At 40.6% G+C, this 19,239-nt stretch overlaps 1 protein-coding gene and 1 long non-coding RNA gene across 4 annotated transcripts; one reads left to right on the top strand and one right to left on the bottom strand.

The window, feature by feature from the left end:
• Positions 1-936: 936 nt before the first annotated feature.
• Positions 937-10,504, bottom strand: LOC140578534 (cytochrome P450 2J2-like). Of its 2 annotated transcripts, none has more exons than XM_072700007.1 (9): positions 10,116-10,504; positions 9,501-9,663; positions 6,805-6,990; positions 5,819-5,979; positions 5,470-5,646; positions 5,156-5,297; positions 3,695-3,882; positions 3,352-3,493; positions 937-3,226 (listed from the first exon to the last, which is right to left on the bottom strand). In XM_072700007.1, exons 1-9 carry the CDS (start codon positions 10,296-10,298, stop codon positions 3,051-3,053), a joined length of 1,518 nt encoding a protein of 505 aa, XP_072556108.1. In that variant the 5' UTR covers positions 10,299-10,504; the 3' UTR covers positions 937-3,050. The 2 variants fall into 2 exon arrangements, with proteins under 2 accessions (XP_072556108.1, XP_072556109.1); XM_072700008.1 differs by having other exon boundaries at positions 6,841-6,990; positions 10,116-10,500.
• Positions 10,505-16,420: 5,916 nt separating this feature from the next.
• On the top strand, positions 16,421-18,832 carry LOC111834866 (uncharacterized). Of its 2 annotated transcripts, XR_002836086.2 has the most exons (4): positions 16,421-16,579; positions 16,841-16,980; positions 17,305-17,367; positions 17,898-18,832. It is a non-coding gene; the product is annotated as an uncharacterized lncRNA (long non-coding RNA). The 2 variants fall into 2 exon arrangements; XR_002836085.2 differs by having other exon boundaries at positions 17,305-18,832.
• The last annotated feature ends 407 nt before the right edge of the window (positions 18,833-19,239 follow it).

The raw sequence follows: 19,239 nt of genomic DNA, 5'->3' as shown, positions 1-19,239 counted from the left end.
CGGGGGCATGGGAACAGGGTCCGGGGAATTTGGGGACCTCCATGGGGACGGGGATCATGGGAGCTGGGGGTACAGAAGTAGGGTCAGGAACCTCGGAGGGCAGATCAGGAGCCGCCGGGACAGGAACCTCAGAAGGCGGAGCAGGAGCCGCCGGCACAGGAACCTTGGAGGGTCGGAGCAGGAGCCGCCGGCACAGGAACCTTGGGGGGTGGAGCAGGAGCTCCTGTAACTATAGTTACAACTGTCGGCCGATTGACAAGTTTCCTTTCCAATCAGAAACAAGCACATGATGATCAGTAGGTACATACCCTTTCTGTTTTCACTGGTGCTAAAGTTGTAGAGTTTTCGTTTTTGCTGGAGTGTTTTCATATTTGCTGGCATTTTCTCATTTGCTGACATGTTTTTATATTTGCTGCTGTGTTTTCATATTTGCTGTTGTGTTTTTGTATTTTCTGGTATGTTTTCATATATGCTGGCATGTTTTCATAGTTGCTGATGTGTTTAGCCTTTCCGAACTTTTGTAAAAAAAAAAAAAAAAAAAGAACTTTTGTAACCCAGGTGCTTTATCATACGGCATCCCATACATCTAGCAAGTTTATAGAAACAGAGTTGAATGCTCCTATATATAATATTATAACTAGAGGCCCCTGTGCTGATAACTTTCTCTAGAGTTGAGCGAGCAATGCCTCATTAAGCTTTGGAGATTCATTTGGAATGTGTTGGAAAATTACTTGAAGCATTTGAGGCATTGAAAGACTTTGAACAGTGACATCTGGTGGCCTGCAAAAATCACTTCAGACTCTAAATACTATATATTACGGTTGGGCGATATTGGCCAATAATCAATATTTTTTAGCTGAACGGGAATACATATGAAATATATCTCAATATCCTTTCCATAAAGAGATAACGAAAAGACAGTCAGAGTCAACTGTCCCCAGTGTCACACAGGCACTTTTATTAACAGACAGTTGTACATATACATAAACAAATGGCTTAAAAATAAACTACCGGCATATATTATTGCAGCAACCAGCTCCTCTTTGCTAGCTTAAAAAAGAATTAAAATAGGTAGTGCTCATATGTTTTTGATCAAACTATTAATCATATTCGTGAGTGAACAAAGTTACGTAAAAAAATTTAGTGAAAAGAAAAATAGGCTACTACACCTAATTTGGATCTTACGTAGAGTATTCTGGAACTTTCTGAGGGATGTTATCATTTTGAAAGTGGATTGTCACTCATGAGCGTCCAGCTAATGATAGCAAAACCAGCACAAAAATCTTTAATATCAATCCCAATGATAAGATTAAATGAGCCAAAACATGAACCCAACATAAAATGCTCCTTACTGAACGTTCTGTCTCTCGTGTCAACGGCATGGTGTTTGACACTGATGTTGACCTGTGCTTATGAACTAAACGTGACTCAGACCCACAGGCACTGTTCATCTGGTTGAGGCCCCACTTGATGGCTTTAGTTTCATACAGAAACCTTGGAGCTCTGGACATTAAGGCAGCCATTTTCATGTTACTCTTAAAAATTGAACCGAAAATCATAAAAGATTTTACATTTGAAGCAATGCTACTTCAAATGGCTCCTGATGTGTCCATCTACAGTACTGTGCAAAAGTCTTAGGCAGCCAAAGAAAATGTTTAAATGATATTCATGTTGGTGTAAAGCTATGCTATTATGCCTGTCAAAGTGTGATAGCTTAGTTATTTTAAAACTTCTGCTAAAAATGACCCCAGTATTTGCAGCAACCATTCAGTGCACCCATGTATTTTTTGACTTGGTAACTAGCAGATCTAGTATACTGTAGCAGATCCATTCTTCCATCCAGAGTTGGGTAATTCAGGTCCAGAGAGTAAAAGTCCAGATCAACCAGTTGTTTCGAACAACCAGTTGAGTATAAAGAATTACAGTCACACAGTATTCAACTGGCTGGTTGAAACATAATCCTGGTCTGGACCTTTACTCTCTTCCATCCATCCATTTCCATTTCTGAAACCGCTTATCTTATTCAGAGTTGTGGGAGGTCTGGAGCTGATCCCAAAGGCTACTGGTGCAAGGCAGGGGCTAGTCAATATCTCATTGATTTTTTAAACTAATTCAATTAATTAAGTGAGCTGGTGGTGAAATTTAATACATACATGGAAGTCTCCCCATCCAGCTAGATATCAGTAACTTTTCAGAAACCAACAAAATTATTACTGGTTTTTATAGTTACTCTTAATTTGCATATGCTCTAATGTGAAGTGGTTAAATCCTGTGTATATACTGTAAATAAAACCATTCATTTTTAGCCGAGGTGGAAAGTTCTGGTCAAGAATGGTTTTCCAGACCAAGGTTTTGTTTCAGCCAACCAGTTGAGTACTGTGACTGTGACTCTTTATACTAGCTGGTTGTTTGAAATAAAACCTTGGTCTGGATTTGTACTTTCTGGACCTGAATTTTCCACCTCTGAATTTTAATTCAGTATTTTTTTTCATTTTTGTTGTTTTTTTCGGTTTACTGTGACTTAATTGCAAAACTTTCAACTCCTACTTTACTTCTTACCCTTTTTCTTCTATTTTTGAACTTCCATACTTTTCCAGAAAAGTATTTTCCTGAAAGGCTGTTTTTGGTGTTTGTCAATATGGTTGTTCACCCTTGACATTTTCATAGGGCACCTTCCCTTTCACAAAACTTCCATGCAATCTTGTTTCACACGTGACACTAATCATCTTTCATTGAATGTCAATCTTTTGAAGTTTGTACAGAATGCATTACAGAATGTATGTTTAGGTCTTTTGAAAGCGCCTTATGATAAACTTCCTTTATATAGTGTATAATACTTATATTATTTCTATACTTCTATATTATTTTACATATAGTGCATGCATCCTACTGATGAATACATAGGCTTTAATTGACTAGCATACATCACAAACAAATTTAATAGCTATTGAAACTTATGAGATCATAAAAGTTTTGTGGAGGATCTACGCAGGGATGTGCTTCTTAATGTGCTTCCCGTAGCCTGGTGCTGTTTATTCCTGTGTAGAAGCTCAGCGGGGTGTAGCACACATCTTGTAGGGCTTTGGGAAATAGGTGAACCCAAGCACTCCTTCTATGTCAACTTCTTCTCCAGGGGGTGGAGCAAAGGTGAAGCGCTGGAGAAGGGAGGTGAAGAACAGGAAGAGCTCCATCCGAGCCAGCTGCTCCCCCAGACACGCCCTTGGTCCTGGGGAAAGCATGACAACCACACGAGACCATTAACTGGAAACAGTGTTTCTTTGTTTAGGCTTAGACCATGTTTGATTGTGAAAAAGTGCCTCTAGTTTAATAAGTGGAAAGGAAGTGAGTTACCAGCTGAAAAAGGATAGAATGCATCCCGTCTCCGAAACTGGCCCTGGGAATCCAGGAAATGCCCCGGGTTAAAGGTGTTCGGAGTCTCCCACTCGCACTTATCTTTCAGTACAGAGGTTAGGATCGCGGTTATACTCGTCCCCTACAGGGGGGAACAGCAACCGTCTGTCAGGAATGCACTCATGCAAAGACCACACACCTTCTGTACTGCCGTTGGTGTAACATTTTCATGAAGCACATAGTCCATATGCAGGATTCATGGTTCATCATGACAGCTGCCTGTGGTGACATTTTACATGCAATTTCAAGAATGCATGCAGTTTTTGTTCAGTTTCTGTCTTACCTTTGGTATGAAGTACCCCCCCAGTGTGCTGTCATTGCTGGTCATTTTGGGGAATCCTAGAGGCAAGATGTCAGCTATCCTCTGCGTCTCGTGGATGACAGCGTCGGTGTACGGCATGTTCGGCCGGTCTGCCATGCAGGGCTGCCGCGCCTGTCCGATCACTCTGTCAATCTCAGCCTGGACTTTCTCTGTGCATAAGCAGAGCAGCAGTGAAGCACCTTATATTTCACTTATGCATCAGAGGTGATTGAATATAGCAGGAAAAACTACAGCCCAGAGAAACTGAAATGTCGGCTTTTGAGCATAATACATGTTTTGAAAATATAGTTTAGAATACTTTAAATACTAATTATGTGGAAAATAATTGAGGCATTTGGAAAATTAGGAAATACAGTGGTACCTCAGTTCTCAAACTCATAAGAACTCGAATTTCTTAAAAGTCGAACCAACCAGTTCGAAAAAAAATTACCTAGGACTCGATCTGAATCTCAGAAGTCAAACCATGAACGCCGACCTAAGATAACTTGTACACGCGGGGAAATGAGTCACGCAGCACGTCTCTCAGCGGAAACAAAGGTTAACGCTTCAGTCTCAGCCTCGCATTGGCTGTGACAGGACACATTAAAAAAAAAAAAAAAAAAAAAAAAAAAAAACATTAATACGTTTAATTATAATATTGTCGTGCCAAGCGGGGACGGAACGGAGATAAAGGCGCAGACATCAGCGTATCGGGGAATATGGGGTTTAATTACGGGTAAGGCAGGCAAAACGCAGACGGACAATACAATAACCGGACTGGGGAAACAAACTGAAACATGGACTAAAGACAGAGGACTAATGACAAAAACCAGAAACAGCTGATCACACGGGGAATCGGGGATTCCACACGGGGTTAACGAGGGGGCGTGGCACACGGAAGGAGCGGACGATCGGGGCAGAACACATTGTTTTATTTTAACTTTACACATTGTTTGGATAAATTGGACAAATTACTGTTTTGATAAATGTGCTTAGATGTGTTTAGTACAGTATATGCTCTTCTTCTTTTATCTGGTTCATTTTGTGTTTAAATGCTAAAGAAAACATATTTAGGTGTAATTTTTTGGGGCCGGGAACCAATTAATTGGTCTTCCATTATTTCTTATGGGGAAAATTCGATCAGAACTCGAACATTTTAGGATTCGATCCGGAGTTCTGAACGGATTAAGTTCGAGTTTTGAGGTACCACTGTACAAGTTATTTTACTCCTTTTCTGTGTTAGGCATGAGGAGTTCTTAAACGATTTTCCTAATTCACAAAATTAAAAATACAAATGCTACATTTTTCTAGCCTGGAAGACCAGTAATCTGTATGTTATAAGAATGAAGGCTGCTGACACTGACAATCAGCTGCTCTGAATCCCTGACGTCTGGTGTAAAAACCGATGCCCTGAAGGAAAACGTGTCATTTCCTGTGGCCTACTCTGAATTTCTGGATACTTCATCATATAGAGGAGGCCCCAGCGCAGCGTGGTGGCAGAAGACTCTGTCCCAGCCTCAAATAGGTCCAGGGTGCAGATTACCAGAGTCTTGGTGTTGAACCCAGCTTCAGAATCAGCTGCCATCTTGGGTGTGTGGTAGAGAGGAATGGGAATGGTGTGAGAATCTCAGTTTAACATCTCTACTGCTGCCAAAGTCAGCTTCCATGCTTTATATATACATTGTGCCATATCAGTTACTGCTGGGCAGGTGGTGGCTGCTGCAGACAGTTCATGAGGATGGTGCTGTTGGCTTTACCTTATCCATCTCACCAAAATAAGCATCGACAAAGTCACGTGGATCAGACGGGTCCCAGTCCTTCTTATGTTTGGCTATTTCTTCTTTCAGGAAGGTGGTTATTTGGTCATAGTTGGAGAATATTGTTTGGTGAGGTCCAGGTAAATAGTCAAATAACCTTGGCCAGAGGTTATATAGCTGATAATGACAGGCAGAGTAGAGTTACTTGACATGCACAGAATTGATCATGGATAACTGAGGATACCAGGAAGCATTTGGTGAATCTATTCACATTGAGGTATATGTCATTTATTAATCCAGCTGGCATATAAATGCAGTCAGACTTAAAGCTGGGAATTGCTGCACGCACCAGAGCGCGAGTGCTGCCCGCCAAATAAACACACTCGTTATCCAACCGTAGAAGATTCTGGAACCTGGCGTCATTGTAGTCGTAGCGATGCCCAAAAACCAGAGTACATATCACATTGGCGATGGCATTGTATATAATCACCAATGGGTTAAAGTATCCACCTTAAAAGTTAAAAAGAACAAAACACAGACATACATAACTTAAAACTATGGAAAGAACAAAGAAAAAAATTAGCATACAGTATATGAAAACAATTAGCAAGAACATATTGCAATTATTGATGGTGGACATTATACGTCTGAGGACCTGTTATTTGTCACTTCAACTGTGGACAAAGACGCAGTCAATCAGTTGCCACAGATGGGGTTCTGACCACCGAAGGGAACCACAATATTGGCGTGCTATATGGTATCCCGGTCAACTGTAGGCTAGATCTCTCCTCACCACTCTGTTTGTGAAGTTTGCATGTTCTCTCTGTGTTCACAAGACATCCAGCTCCACACAGATTTGCAAATTGCCCTGTGTGTGTGTGAATTAGATTTATATTGCATCGTGGGGACCAAATGTCCCCCACAATGTAATAAAAAACAGTTTTTTATGTTGTGGGGACCATTTTTCAGGTCCCCACAAAGATCTGTGAATGCAATCAAAAAAGTAAAAATGCCAAAAGTCTCATATTTTGTTTGGTTACTTATGGTTAAGGTTTTGGCTGGGTAGGGGTTAAAGTCGTCATGTTGTGATTAGAGTTTTCCTCATAGAAATGAATGGAGAGTCCCCACAAAGATATAATTACAAACCTCTGTGTGTGTGTGTGTGTGGGTGTGTGTGTGTGTGTGTGCGTGCACGTGCGCCCTCTGATGGATCAGCATCCCATGCCAGTGCTGGTGAAGTTCCAGACTCACTGTGACCCTGCATTAGTAATGGATGGATGGATGGGCAGATAGATACTTGAATGGATGGATGGACAGATATATAGATAGACAGACAGATAGATGGATGGATGGCTGGATTTCTGTAATCACCCTGCTCGTCCTCCATGGCCTGACAGAGGAACACACACTCCTGCTGGATGAACAGCTCCATCATCTTCTTTCCTTCCCCAAAGTTCTTAAAGTGGGTCCCAGCAAACCTCCTGTGCTTCTTCCACAAGTATCCATTGCTTAAAACCAAGCCTTTAGCAGGAATAAAACAGAGAAAAGTACAACTAAAGTTAATAAATGCAAATTAGCATATTTTAAAAGACTAAAATAAGGATTGTAATTGGATATTATTTTTTACACAATTGCATCTTACTCCATATGTCATTACACACCTGCATATTGGATATTTGTGATTATTGTTTAATGTTAATTCTTTAATGTTCTGTCGGCTCTTCATACTTATGTCCCCTATTTCATAGTTTTGGAGCTCAGCAACCAAGCATCTCACTGCACACTGTACTGAGCATAACTGTATGTGACTTGGCATTAAAGGTATCGGAGTGGCATGGATACCCTGGCAGATTCAGAGGGCCCACCACTTGACAGGGGACCATATGTATGTTAAAGAATACATTTTTTTTTTTGGTTGGCAAGGAGACATTTCATTGAAATTTTGCCAGAATTTCTAGGTATGCCCCTGTAAGGTATGTTAGTAATTATGTGAAAGTCAGTTATGTACATGCATGCATACATTATGATTTTACATATACAGTGGTACCTCAGGTCTTAAACTCATTAGAACTCGAATTTCTTAAAAGTCGAACCAACCAAAAAAATTACCTAGAACTCGGTCTGAATCTTAGAAGGCAAAGATAACTTGTACGAGCGTGGAAATGAGTTACGGGGCACGTCTCTCAGCGGACACAAAGGGTAACGCTTCAGTCTCAGCCTCGCATTCGCTGTGTGTGCATGTTTACACTAGCTGAATACATATATTTAGACAGTAAAAATTAATTTAGACAATGATAGACAGTAACAATAATTATTATTATATAATAAAATACATAAAAATAATGATTTATTATTATTTTTATATTAATAATAAATATTAATGCTAAATATTAATAATAAACCATTAATACGTTTAATTATAATAATATGCATCTATGACATTCTGATTCTACAATTATAATAATATTGTCGTGCCGAGCGGGGTCAGAACGAAGACAAAGGCGTAGACGTCAGGGTATCCGGGTTTAATTACATGTAAGGCAGGCAAAATGCTGACGGACAATACAATGACTGGACTAGGGAAACAAACTCAAAAGCGGACTAAATACAGAGGATTAACGACAACAACCAGAAACAGGTGATCACACGGGGATTCCACACAGGGTTAACGAGGGGGCGTGGCACACGGAAGGAGCGGACAATCGGGGCAGGACATATTGGTTTTTTTTAACTTTACACATTGTTTGGACATTTATTTTCTTACTTTACCAATTACTGTTTTGATAAATGTACGTAGATGTGTTTAGTATGGGGCGCCGTTTGTAAAGTTACGAAACATTTTTGTACTTGCCACTTTTTCAACATTTAGTGCAATTTTCTGACATTTAGCTAGATTTAGCTAGGTCAGATTTCTTTTAAGTATGATCCCTCATTTAGGGTGTCCAGCTGCATACCTGTCTGGACACCATATGTAATGAAGAAGCATCCCCCACCCTGGAAAAGTCATTCGAGGGGGGGACACACCTTACAGTTTCACTGTCCTTAAAAGTGATAACACATCACATGAAACATATCGCACGTTCGCGCGTCAGTATTTACCGACATGCGAACGAGCGACGCGTAGCAGTGACGATATTCTCAATGGATTACGGTCCTCGCGATTGGACCTGCCGTTTTGCAAGCGAACCACTTAGCGGGCTAATTCGTCGTTACCGCCCATTTCTATGCAGATGGGCGTGGCGAATTTGCATATATTCTCAACATTTATAATCTACATTTAACATTTATATTTAACATTTAACATTTACATTTAACATTTAGATTTACATTTAGATTTACATTTATATTTAACATTTAGATATGTTAACATTTATATTTAACATTTATATTTATATTTAACATTTACATTTAACATTTAGATTTATATTTGCATTGAACTTTTACATTTAACATTTAGATTTATATTTACATTTAACTTTTACATTTAACATTTAGATATGTTAACATTTAACATTTATATTTAACATTTATATTTACATTTAACTTTTATATTTACGTTTACATTTAACATTTATATTTGACATTTACATTTAATATTTATATATAGACATACCATTTATATTTACATATGATGAACAATTGTGCAAATAATCTACACAGCAAAAAATATGATGATCCACAACACCATTGACTTCTAGCTAAATGTCAAAAAATTGCACTAAATGTTGAAAAAGTGGCAAGTACAAAAATGTTTCGTAACTTTACAAACGGCGCCCCATAGTTTAGTACAGTATATGCTCTTCTTGTTTTATCCGGTTCATTTTGTGTTTAAATGCTAAAAAAACATATTTAGGTGTAATTTTTTGGGGCCGGGAGCCAATTAATTGGTTTTCCATAATTTCTTATGGGGAAAATTCGATCAGAACTCGAACTTTTTAGGATTCGACCCGGAGTTCTGAACGGATTAAGTTTGAGTTCTGAGGTACCACTGTACTTTAACACTATGACATTCTGATTGTACAAATACTTACCGATTCCTTTAAAAACTTTATTAAAAAGCGGGATATCTGGACGATCGACGAGGTTTTCCCCCCGAGTGACCAGCGCTTCCTTTGCCATTTTATATCCGCCTACAAAGACCATTTTTTCGCTGCCTTTCCTCAGACTGAAAACATTGCCATATTTTTCAGCAAGCTGAAACATTAGAACAATAAAAACATTACGTACATGCAAACCATGAGCTTTTGCGTCAGAAGAAGTGAAACGACAATTTCTTGTGGAATAAACTCCAGTTTAAAGTCCTACAAAATATTTTACATACAGGATGCCATTGAGATTGGTTTGAAGTGTAAAATGCTATCTGCTGTTTTTGGGAGGTATTTTGGGGTGGGGATGCTGTAAAGCACTTTGAGACAAGGTAATGTTGTGAAAACGCGCAATACAATTAATAAAACTGAACTGAATTGAATTTCCCCTAATAATATGTGGCCTGAACCAAAGTAGACAGTGTAATCATTTATTCAGCATAAAAGTGAACTGGTATAACATTTACTCCAAGAACTTTGAGTTGTTTAGGATACAGCATATACTACTAACATGCACACTACAGATATTTAGATACATGATATAATGCTATTGTTTTTTACCTTCATCATTGTTTTTGGTTCCAGATCCGTAAAGATATTTCCCAAAAAGGGCAAGGACCAAGGTCCTGGCGGATAATTTGGTGGATTCCTGTTCTTCAGGATATCAGCCATCAACAAGAAGACAAATACGAAGAGCAGAATGCTCCGGTAATCCAGATAGTCTAAGACTGTGTGAAGAATCATAGTTAGAAGTGTCCGAGGACGGGTGTGGAGGGAAACTGGAGCTGCAGGACCCTCAAAGACAGCGTGTGGAGAAAATGCTTCCCTGTTAATTAATGATCACAGTTCTGTTACGCAAGAGTTACAAGCGGGGTAGGGGGACACCACGTACTGGTTCCTCCTGCCTAATAGTAGCTATCTAAACTAATGTGTTTTGCAGACCTACGCTGTTAGCTCACCAAGCACAGGCTGCTAGGCGACTCTTAGCGCTGCCCTCTTCTGTTCCTCATCAGAACATGGAGTTGTATGGAGACCTGTTTTTTTTTTTTTTTTGAAGCACTGGTTTCCGTGTTGTGCTGGACTCCTGCAGCCCCTCGCCTGCATGCCTCCCCTCCATACGGCCTGAAAACAGGATCCCTGTGACAATGACATATTATTAGTGCAAATACCTTCCAATAACAACCTTACGTTTCACCCCCGACGCCAGTGCTAGAGGGTAGGGTTGTCACTTTTTCAAAAATCAAATTAGAACGAATTTCAACTCGTTCACATATATTGAGATACGTGTACCCCCCAAGGAAAAAAACGCAGTTACATGGTATTCGATCATTGTCCCCCGTAGTTTAATGTTTTACATGATATGTCTGTATTATTTAGATTTATCCATGCCGTCATATCGCAGCAAATAGCAAGTGGGCAAGAGTAGTACTGTATGACCGCAAATCTATTGCGTGGGAACGCAAAACTATTAAAAAACATATTTTCCCACCCAGACCTTTTAGGTATGGGAGGTATTTTCTGCAAAAAATAAAATGAAAATGAAAATGATAAAAAGAAAATACAATCTCCACTTTGCCATTTAGTTTCCATAGTCTGTGCGCAAAAATCCTGCAAAAATGAAAAAGAAATCAAAATAACACCATTTGCATTTTCATTTTCCACTCAGGCACGAGTAATTTGTGCAAAAATTAAGTATAAAATTAAAAGAACACTTTGTCTTTTCATTATCTCTTTTGCATTTTCATTTTCAATATACTCGCGGTATTTTAGTGTCATAATTAAAATGAAATCGCTAATCGGTAAAAGAAAGAGAAATATCGACTTTGCATTTGCTTTATCTTCACAGCATGCACATTAACTGCTAAAATGAAAATGAAAATGAAATCTTTTCATCATATTTACTTTTCTGAGGCTTATCGGTACATCTATGACAATATTAAAAAGAAAACTCAAAATGGATAAACCGAAATCAAAGTGCCCGTTTGGATTTTCATTTTCAGCACAAACAGCACTGAGGCTGTAAAAATGAAAAGACAAACACAAATGAGTTACAGCGCCATAATCAGGGTATCTTCCGTCCAGTCTATATCCGTTTTCAAACTAAAAAACGGAAAACGAAAAAACGGATCATTTTTTTCATTTATCATTTTTTGCCTTATTCAGATATATACTTAAAACTATGTTTTTCTATTCTGTAAAAAATGATTTTTTTTTTCTAAATAAGACATTTTAGAATATTGCCCTAAAATGCTGACGAGAAAAGTTCTTTATTTTATTTTTCCTAATTTAGTTTTAATAAGTAAGTATAATTCGTTTTTCAACTTTAGACGGAAAAAACAAAAACGAAAAAACGGGCCGTTTTCTCCATTTCGACTTATTTCGCGTTTATTAGTTGTTTGTCTTAAGAGATCAGAAAACGCCTCGTATTACGTTTGCCTGGAGGTAGGCGGGGTTATTGGTGTCCCTTCTGTCATTGGCCAGGTACATCGCGAAGACCACGCCCCCCTCCCCCCACAAGATCGTTACAGAATACGAGTTTCGGGTCTCCCCTGAGAGTCTCTTAATGCTGTCATTGAGGAATTCCTAGCTCGCCTGTGAATTAATACATCGTACAACCCCCTTTTGCCTATAGGACAGCACGTCTCCTATAACATTTCACAAGGTTGTAGAATACAGAGAGAGGGATCTTTTTCCATTAGTCTTTGCAAAGTCTCTCTAGATTGTCCAGGGTCCTGGGTCCTCTCTTATATACTCTCCTCTTCAGCTCACCCCACAGGTTTTCTATGGGATTTTGGTCTGGGGAATGAGATGGCCATGGAAGAAGGTTGATTTTGTGTCTGGTGAACCATTTCTGTGTTGATTTGGTCATATGTTTTGGATCATTATCCTGCTGAAACACCCAGTGACAACCTATTTTCAGTTTTCTGGCAGAGGCCATCAGATTTTTATTTAAAATGTCCTGGTATTTCAATGTGTTTATGATGCCATGCACTCTACCAAGGTTCCCAGGGCTATTGGAAGAGAAACAGGCCCACAGCATCACAGGTCCTCCACCATATTTAACAGCCCGTAGACCCCCCACGACCCAATGTCATTCCTCAATGACAGCATTAAGAGACTCTCAGGGGAGACCCGAAACTCGTATTCTGTAACGATCTTGTGGGGGGAGGGGGGCGTGGTCTTCGCGATGTACCTGGCCAATGACAGAAGGGACACCAATAACCCCGCCTACCTCCAGGCAAACGGAATACGAGGCGTTTTCTGATCTCTTAAGACAAACAACTAATAAACGCGAAATAAGTCGAAATGGAGAAAACGGCCCGTTTTTTCGTTTTTGTTTTTTCCGTCTAAAGTTGAAAAACGAATTATACTTACTTATTAAAACTAAATTAGGAAAAATAAAATAAAGAACTTTTCTCGTCAGCATTTTAGGGCAATATTCTAAAATGTCTTATTTAGAAAAAAAAATCATTTTTTACAGAATAGAAAAACATAGTTTTAAGTATATATCTGAATAAGGCAAAAAATGATAAATGAAAAAAATGATCCGTTTTTTCGTTTTCCGTTTTTTAGTTTGAAAACGGATATAGACTGGACGGAAGATACCCTGATTCCCATCTACTGCACTTTGACTTTTCGTTTTCCATTTAGCATTTTCGTTTCCTACTTTTCATTTTCGTTTTCAAGTTCACATCATGCAAATATATGCTAATAAGGCGGGTGGGTCGATGGGCGTGTCTACGACTACAAACCAGTAAGGGTTCAGTCCCAAAAAGGCAGCTGGCAGGAGAAAGTGACGTCACAGGCACCCGTCAAGGCAGGTAGCGGCAGCTGCCACTTCTTAGCGGCAGCTGCCACTCCGTTACAGGCACCCGTCAAGGCAGGTAGCGGCAGCTGCCACTTCTTAGCGGCAGCTGCCAGTCCGTTACAGGCACCCGTCAAGGAAGGTAGCGGCAGCTGCCACTCCGTCACAGGCACCCGTCAAGGCAGGTAGCGGCAGCTGCCACTAAGGAGCTTGGCAGCTGCCAGTTCTTAGTGGCAGCTGCCACTTCTGTCCGTCGCTAGTGGCGCTTAACAGTGGCAGGTCCCGTTCGAATACAGTGCCTGCCGGGGTACAGAGACAGCCACCGCCGCTCGTGGAAGTAAACCCGAGATGCTGTGCACGGCTACGATAAACTGGAATACGGAAATAAATTGAGGACTTGTTTAATCTTTGTATGACTACGAATTATATTATTGTTGCTAACTGTACATCTCTTTAAGATAGTATTTGAGAAAGCAATGATTGTACTGTCGCTAGTGGCGCTAAACAGTGACAGGAGCCGTTCGGGAACAGTGCCTGCCGGTAGTGGCAGCTCTAGTGGCAGCTCTAGTGGCAGCTGCCGTTCAGATACAGTAGAGAGGCACCTATCCGCCAATCCTGGAAGTAGCTTAAACCAGAGATTCTGTACATCGGCTAAATGATCAACTGCAATAGTTCGGTAAAGTTGGGACGATATTGGCAGATTCGAACTTCGCGGCTCAATAAATCTTAAACAAAACGTTCTTACAACACAATATACGGGTCTATTTAACAGTGGTAAGGTAGACAATGAGCTACAACTGGATTTTCGTCCAAACAATATGTATTTACAGAAATACGGATAACATTGCTCCCTATGAGCAGTCCGCTGTCTGAGGAGAGCTTAGGTACCGTCTACAAAGTGCAAATCGACAACGGATAATGTCAATAACTTCGCTTCCAAAGAGTGAAGAGCCACCAAAATCACTAAAGGCTTTTGGAATGTTATCATGGTCATACTACACCCCTTAGTTTGGTGAAATGTACCTAAGTCTATTTCTAAAGAATTTATATTAGGAATAACATTCAATAACTTTGCTCCTATCAACTGTACTACCACCAAAATCACTACACACTTCTACAGTCTCATTATGGTCATACTACATCACTTAGTTTGGTGAAAAAAGCCATTATTATTAAATAAAATGCAATAACTTTGCTCCTATCAATTGTAGCGCCACCAAAATTACTATATACTTTTGCAATTTAATTATGGTAGGACTGCACCACTTAGGTTGGGAAAATGTGGCTTAGTTTATTGTTAAAGGGATTTTATTGGCAATAAAATTCAATAACTTTCTTCCTATGTTACTGTTAAATAGACCCGTATATTGTGTTGTAAGAACGTTTTGTTTAAGATTTATTGAGCCGCGAAGTTCGAATCTGCCAATATCGTCCCAACTTTACCGAACTATTGCAGTTGATCATTTAGCCGATGTACAGAATCTCTGGTTTAAGCTACTTCCAGGATTGGCGGATAGGTGCCTCTCTACTGTATCTGAACGGCAGCTGCCACTAGAGCTGCCACTAGAGCTGCCACTACCGGCAGGCACTGTTCCCGAACGGCTCCTGTCACTGTTTAGCGCCACTAGCGACAGTACAATCATTGCTTTCTCAAATACTATCTTAAAGAGATGTACAGTTAGCAACAATAATATAATTCGTAGTCATACAAAGATTAAACAAGTCCTCAATTTATTTCCGTATTCCAGTTTATCGTAGCCGTGCACAGCATCTCGGGTTTACTTCCACGAGCGGCGGTGGCTGTCTCTGTACCCCGGCAGGCACTGTATTCGAACGGGACCTGCCACTGTTAAGCGCCACTAGCGACGGACAGAAGTGGCAGCTGCCACTAAGAACTGGCAGCTGCCAAGCTCCTTAGTGGCAGCTGCCGCTACCTGCCTTGACGGGTGCCTGTGACGGAGTGGCAGCTGCCGCTACCTTCCTTGACGGGTGCCTGTAACGGACTGGCAGCTGCCGCTAAGAAGTGGCAGCTGCCGCTACCTGCCTTGACGGGTGCCTGTAACGGAGTGGCAGCTGCCGCTAAGAAGTGGCAGCTGCCGCTACCTGCCTTGACGGGTGCCTGTGACGTCACTTTCTCCTGCCAGCTGCCTTTTTGGGACTGAACCCTTACTGGTTTGTAGTCGTAGACACGCCCATCGACCCACCCGCCTTATTAGCATATATTTGCATGATGTGAACTTGAAAACGAAAATGAAAAGTAGGAAACGAAAATGCTAAATGGAAAACGAAAAGTCAAAGTGCAGTAGATGGCGCTGTAACTCATTTGTGTTTGTCTTTTCATTTTTACAGCCTCAGTGCTGTTTGTGCTGAAAATGAAAATCCAAACGGGCACTTTGATTTCGGTTTATCCATTTTGAGTTTTCTTTTTAATATTGTCATAGATGTACCGATAAGCCTCAGAAAAGTAAATATGATGAAAAGATTTCATTTTCATTTTCATTTTAGCAGTTAATGTGCATGCTGTGAAGATAAAGCAAATGCAAAGTCGATATTTCTCTTTCTTTTACCGATTAGCGATTTCATTTTAATTATGACACTAAAATACCGCGAGTATATTGAAAATGAAAATGCAAAAGAGATAATGAAAAGACAAAGTGTTCTTTTAATTTTATACTTAATTTTTGCACAAATTACTCGTGCCTGAGTGGAAAATGAAAATGCAAATGGTGTTATTTTGATTTCTTTTTCATTTTTGCAGGATTTTTGCGCACAGACTATGGAAACTAAATGGCAAAGTGGAGATTGTATTTTCTTTTTATCATTTTCATTTTCATTTAATTTTTTGCAGAAAATACCTCCCATATTATGGGGCTCCCTAGACGGCAAACAACAAAATTACAACAAAAGGTCTAATGCGCTATTAAGCTTGCAAACTGAGGGGATGTGGGTGTTACAACACCCCCACTTTGGCTGAAACACGACCCCCCCGCCACACACACACACACACATGCTTTTGACAGATTATAACGATACGAAAATATGTCCTGCTACAGTACAAGAGCGAATCGAACGGTAGCTCTAATCTGGGAGGGAAAAAAAACACAGAAGCAGATTTACGCTACACACATAGGTCCGTTAGTTTAATTGAAAGACCACTCAGCCAATCACAGCATAGGTATTACCGTCAGTGACCAGGGAACGAGAGCTGCTCCTCTTCAAAGTAAGTTGGCAAAGCACTGTCCTGTTGGATTTGGGAAGAAGAGTTTTTAGGCAGAACAAAGTGATATCTGATACTACATCACGCTAAATCACAACGTCGTAACTTCAGCATTTTCTACATAATGTATGGTAGACGAGGGGTAATTATCCTTGTGACCCCTTGCTAGCCAATGGCATTGCATTTAACGTTATAGCAACTACCTAGGGGGTAACTTTACCGTATGCGTTAAACAAGTACCCCCGTGTTTTTCTTTTTTTTCAGTCTGCAGTCTGTCTCTTGCAGTATCATATGTTCCTATCATAGAGCTGTGTCTTGAAGCAATCATTCTTTTTTGTCATGCAATATTGGGATGCACAAAAGGAAAAGACGGGAAGATAGATTCCTTTTTCAAGCAAAATCAAGTAAGTGGATGCATTCATATTTCCACAGTCTTATGCATTCATGTTATTTAAGGAATCGTTTAGCTCAGCGGTGGCCAATCTTACCCGCAAAGGGCCGGTGTGTATGCGGGTTTTCGCTGCAACTCCCTAATTAGATTACTAATTAGAGGACTGATTGGCTGAAGAGTCCTCACACCTACATGTTATCCCAAAAACCTGCACACACCGGTCTTTTGTGGGTAAGATTGCCCACCCCTGGTTTACCTGTTTTGAGCCAACTCTGTAGAGTCCCCATCCAGTCCCCAATAGGCCTAACTCATCACTTATTGCTATGTGCATGTTTAGGATAGGCAGTTGCAGCAGACCTCTACTTCGGTGAGACAAGAGGATGTAGTTAATGTTGCATAGGTGAGCAATCAAATAGGTTTGAAGTATCCCATAATAATTTATCTGGTTGTTTGTGAAAGAGGCATGTTGGAGGGAGAGAATATGGCTAAGTGAGGGAGGGGTGAAATTCAGGGAGTGATAAAATTCCACAATTTAATTTTAAAGGTTTTAATTAGGAGGATGTATGTGAGAAAGGTGTGGCCAGGAGTACCCAAGAGTTCAATAAACCCAATCAACCAGACCCTAAATTCATTGTCAAGCAGTCACTGCCTAAATTTACTCTTACTGTACTTTCCAGACAAAATGGTACAAAAGATTTCCATGGCTCCATGTTAATCCTGGTGTGGAAGGGATACTGTGCTTTTACTGTAGTAAAGGTTTTAATTCATCATCACCCCTACCCAGCCCTAACCTTAAGCATAAATAACAAAACAAAATGCAAGTTTTTTAATTGCACTGTAGTAAAATTGAATTTGTCTTTGTTGGACCAGAATAATGTCCCTACAAGGTCAAAATAACAGGTGTTTTGTTACTTGTGGTGTCATTTGGAGCCCACACAGTCACACACACATACACAACCTTATTCATCATGGACGTTGACGAGTCTGCATACAGACGGGAGGCCAAACAGCTGGCCCTCTGGTGCGGTCAGAACAGCTTGGAGACCAACACGCCTAAAACGATGGAGATGAGAGCAGACTTCAGGAGGTGCCCCCCCCCCAGCACTGCCCCCCCTCACCCTATGCAACAGCACTTTGTCTGCTGTGAAAAACCTTCAGGTTTCTGGGATCCACAATCTCCCAGGTCCCGAAGTGGGCGGCCAGCACAGACACAATTGTGAAAAGGGCCCAACAAGGAATGTAGTTCCTGCGCCAGCTCGGGAAGCTCAACCTGCCGCTGGAGCTGCTGATCCAGTTCTACTCCGCAATGATCCAGGCTGTTCACTGCACATCTGTCACGGTCTGATTTGGTTTGGCCACCAAACAGGAGAGGAAGAGACTACAACGGACAGTCAGGACTGCAGAAAAAAATCACTGGTGCTGACCTGCCCTCCATTCAGGACTTACACATGCCCAGAGTCAGGAGACAGGCAGGCAAAATCACTGCAGACCCATCAGACCCTGATTATAACCTGTTTGAGCTCCTCCCCTCTGGCAAGCGGTACTGAGCACTGTACGACAAAAGAACCAGACACACGAACAGTTTCATTCCACAGGACATCACTTAAGTGTCAAGGACAGTACTTGTGCAATAATCTGCTATCACTAAGCATCCACTGTACCTCATGTATATATATAGTAACCAGCACCTTTGCACCATGACCCTCTGGCTTATGTCTGTTCTGTACGTACTGTACCTAATTCTTTTTTGTAGTCCTGTTTTTTACTGTATGTCTGTCCTGTTTATACTGAGAATGACAAAAAATCGGAGAAAAATTCCTTGTATATGTGAACATACTTGGCCAATAAAGCAGATTCTGATGCTGTTTCTATAGCCTGTTTAAAGACGGCGGTTCACCTGACTGCGTGCTTTTGGAATGTAGGAGGAAAGCTGTGCAAACTAGAGGACCTGCAAACTTCACACATTGAACTGGGGCGGGAATCAAGCCCCCAGCCTGGAGGTATGAGGCTTCAGTGCTGCCAGTCTTCTGTGTATGAGATTCCAATGATATATTTGATGTTGAATATATCTCTGCACTTTTTACCAGTGAAATAACGGCAGTGATTCACTCCTCTGACATATTAACAGAAATCAAACATGCTGAAACCTCAGGGTCACACCACCAATCAACAGTATCAAGGTTCACATACATGTTGATATAAACACCTAAGCAGTCCACACCTATATGTTCAACATCCAGGTTGCTGGAATCTCTTTAAACACTCTTTAAAC

The sequence above is a fragment of the Paramormyrops kingsleyae genome, chromosome 15, assembly GCF_048594095.1.
Source record: "Paramormyrops kingsleyae isolate MSU_618 chromosome 15, PKINGS_0.4, whole genome shotgun sequence".
Taxonomy (NCBI): Eukaryota; Metazoa; Chordata; class Actinopteri; order Osteoglossiformes; family Mormyridae; genus Paramormyrops; species Paramormyrops kingsleyae.
The sequence above is the reverse complement of the archived record's forward strand: the minus strand, read 5'-3'. Positions and strand labels throughout refer to the sequence as shown.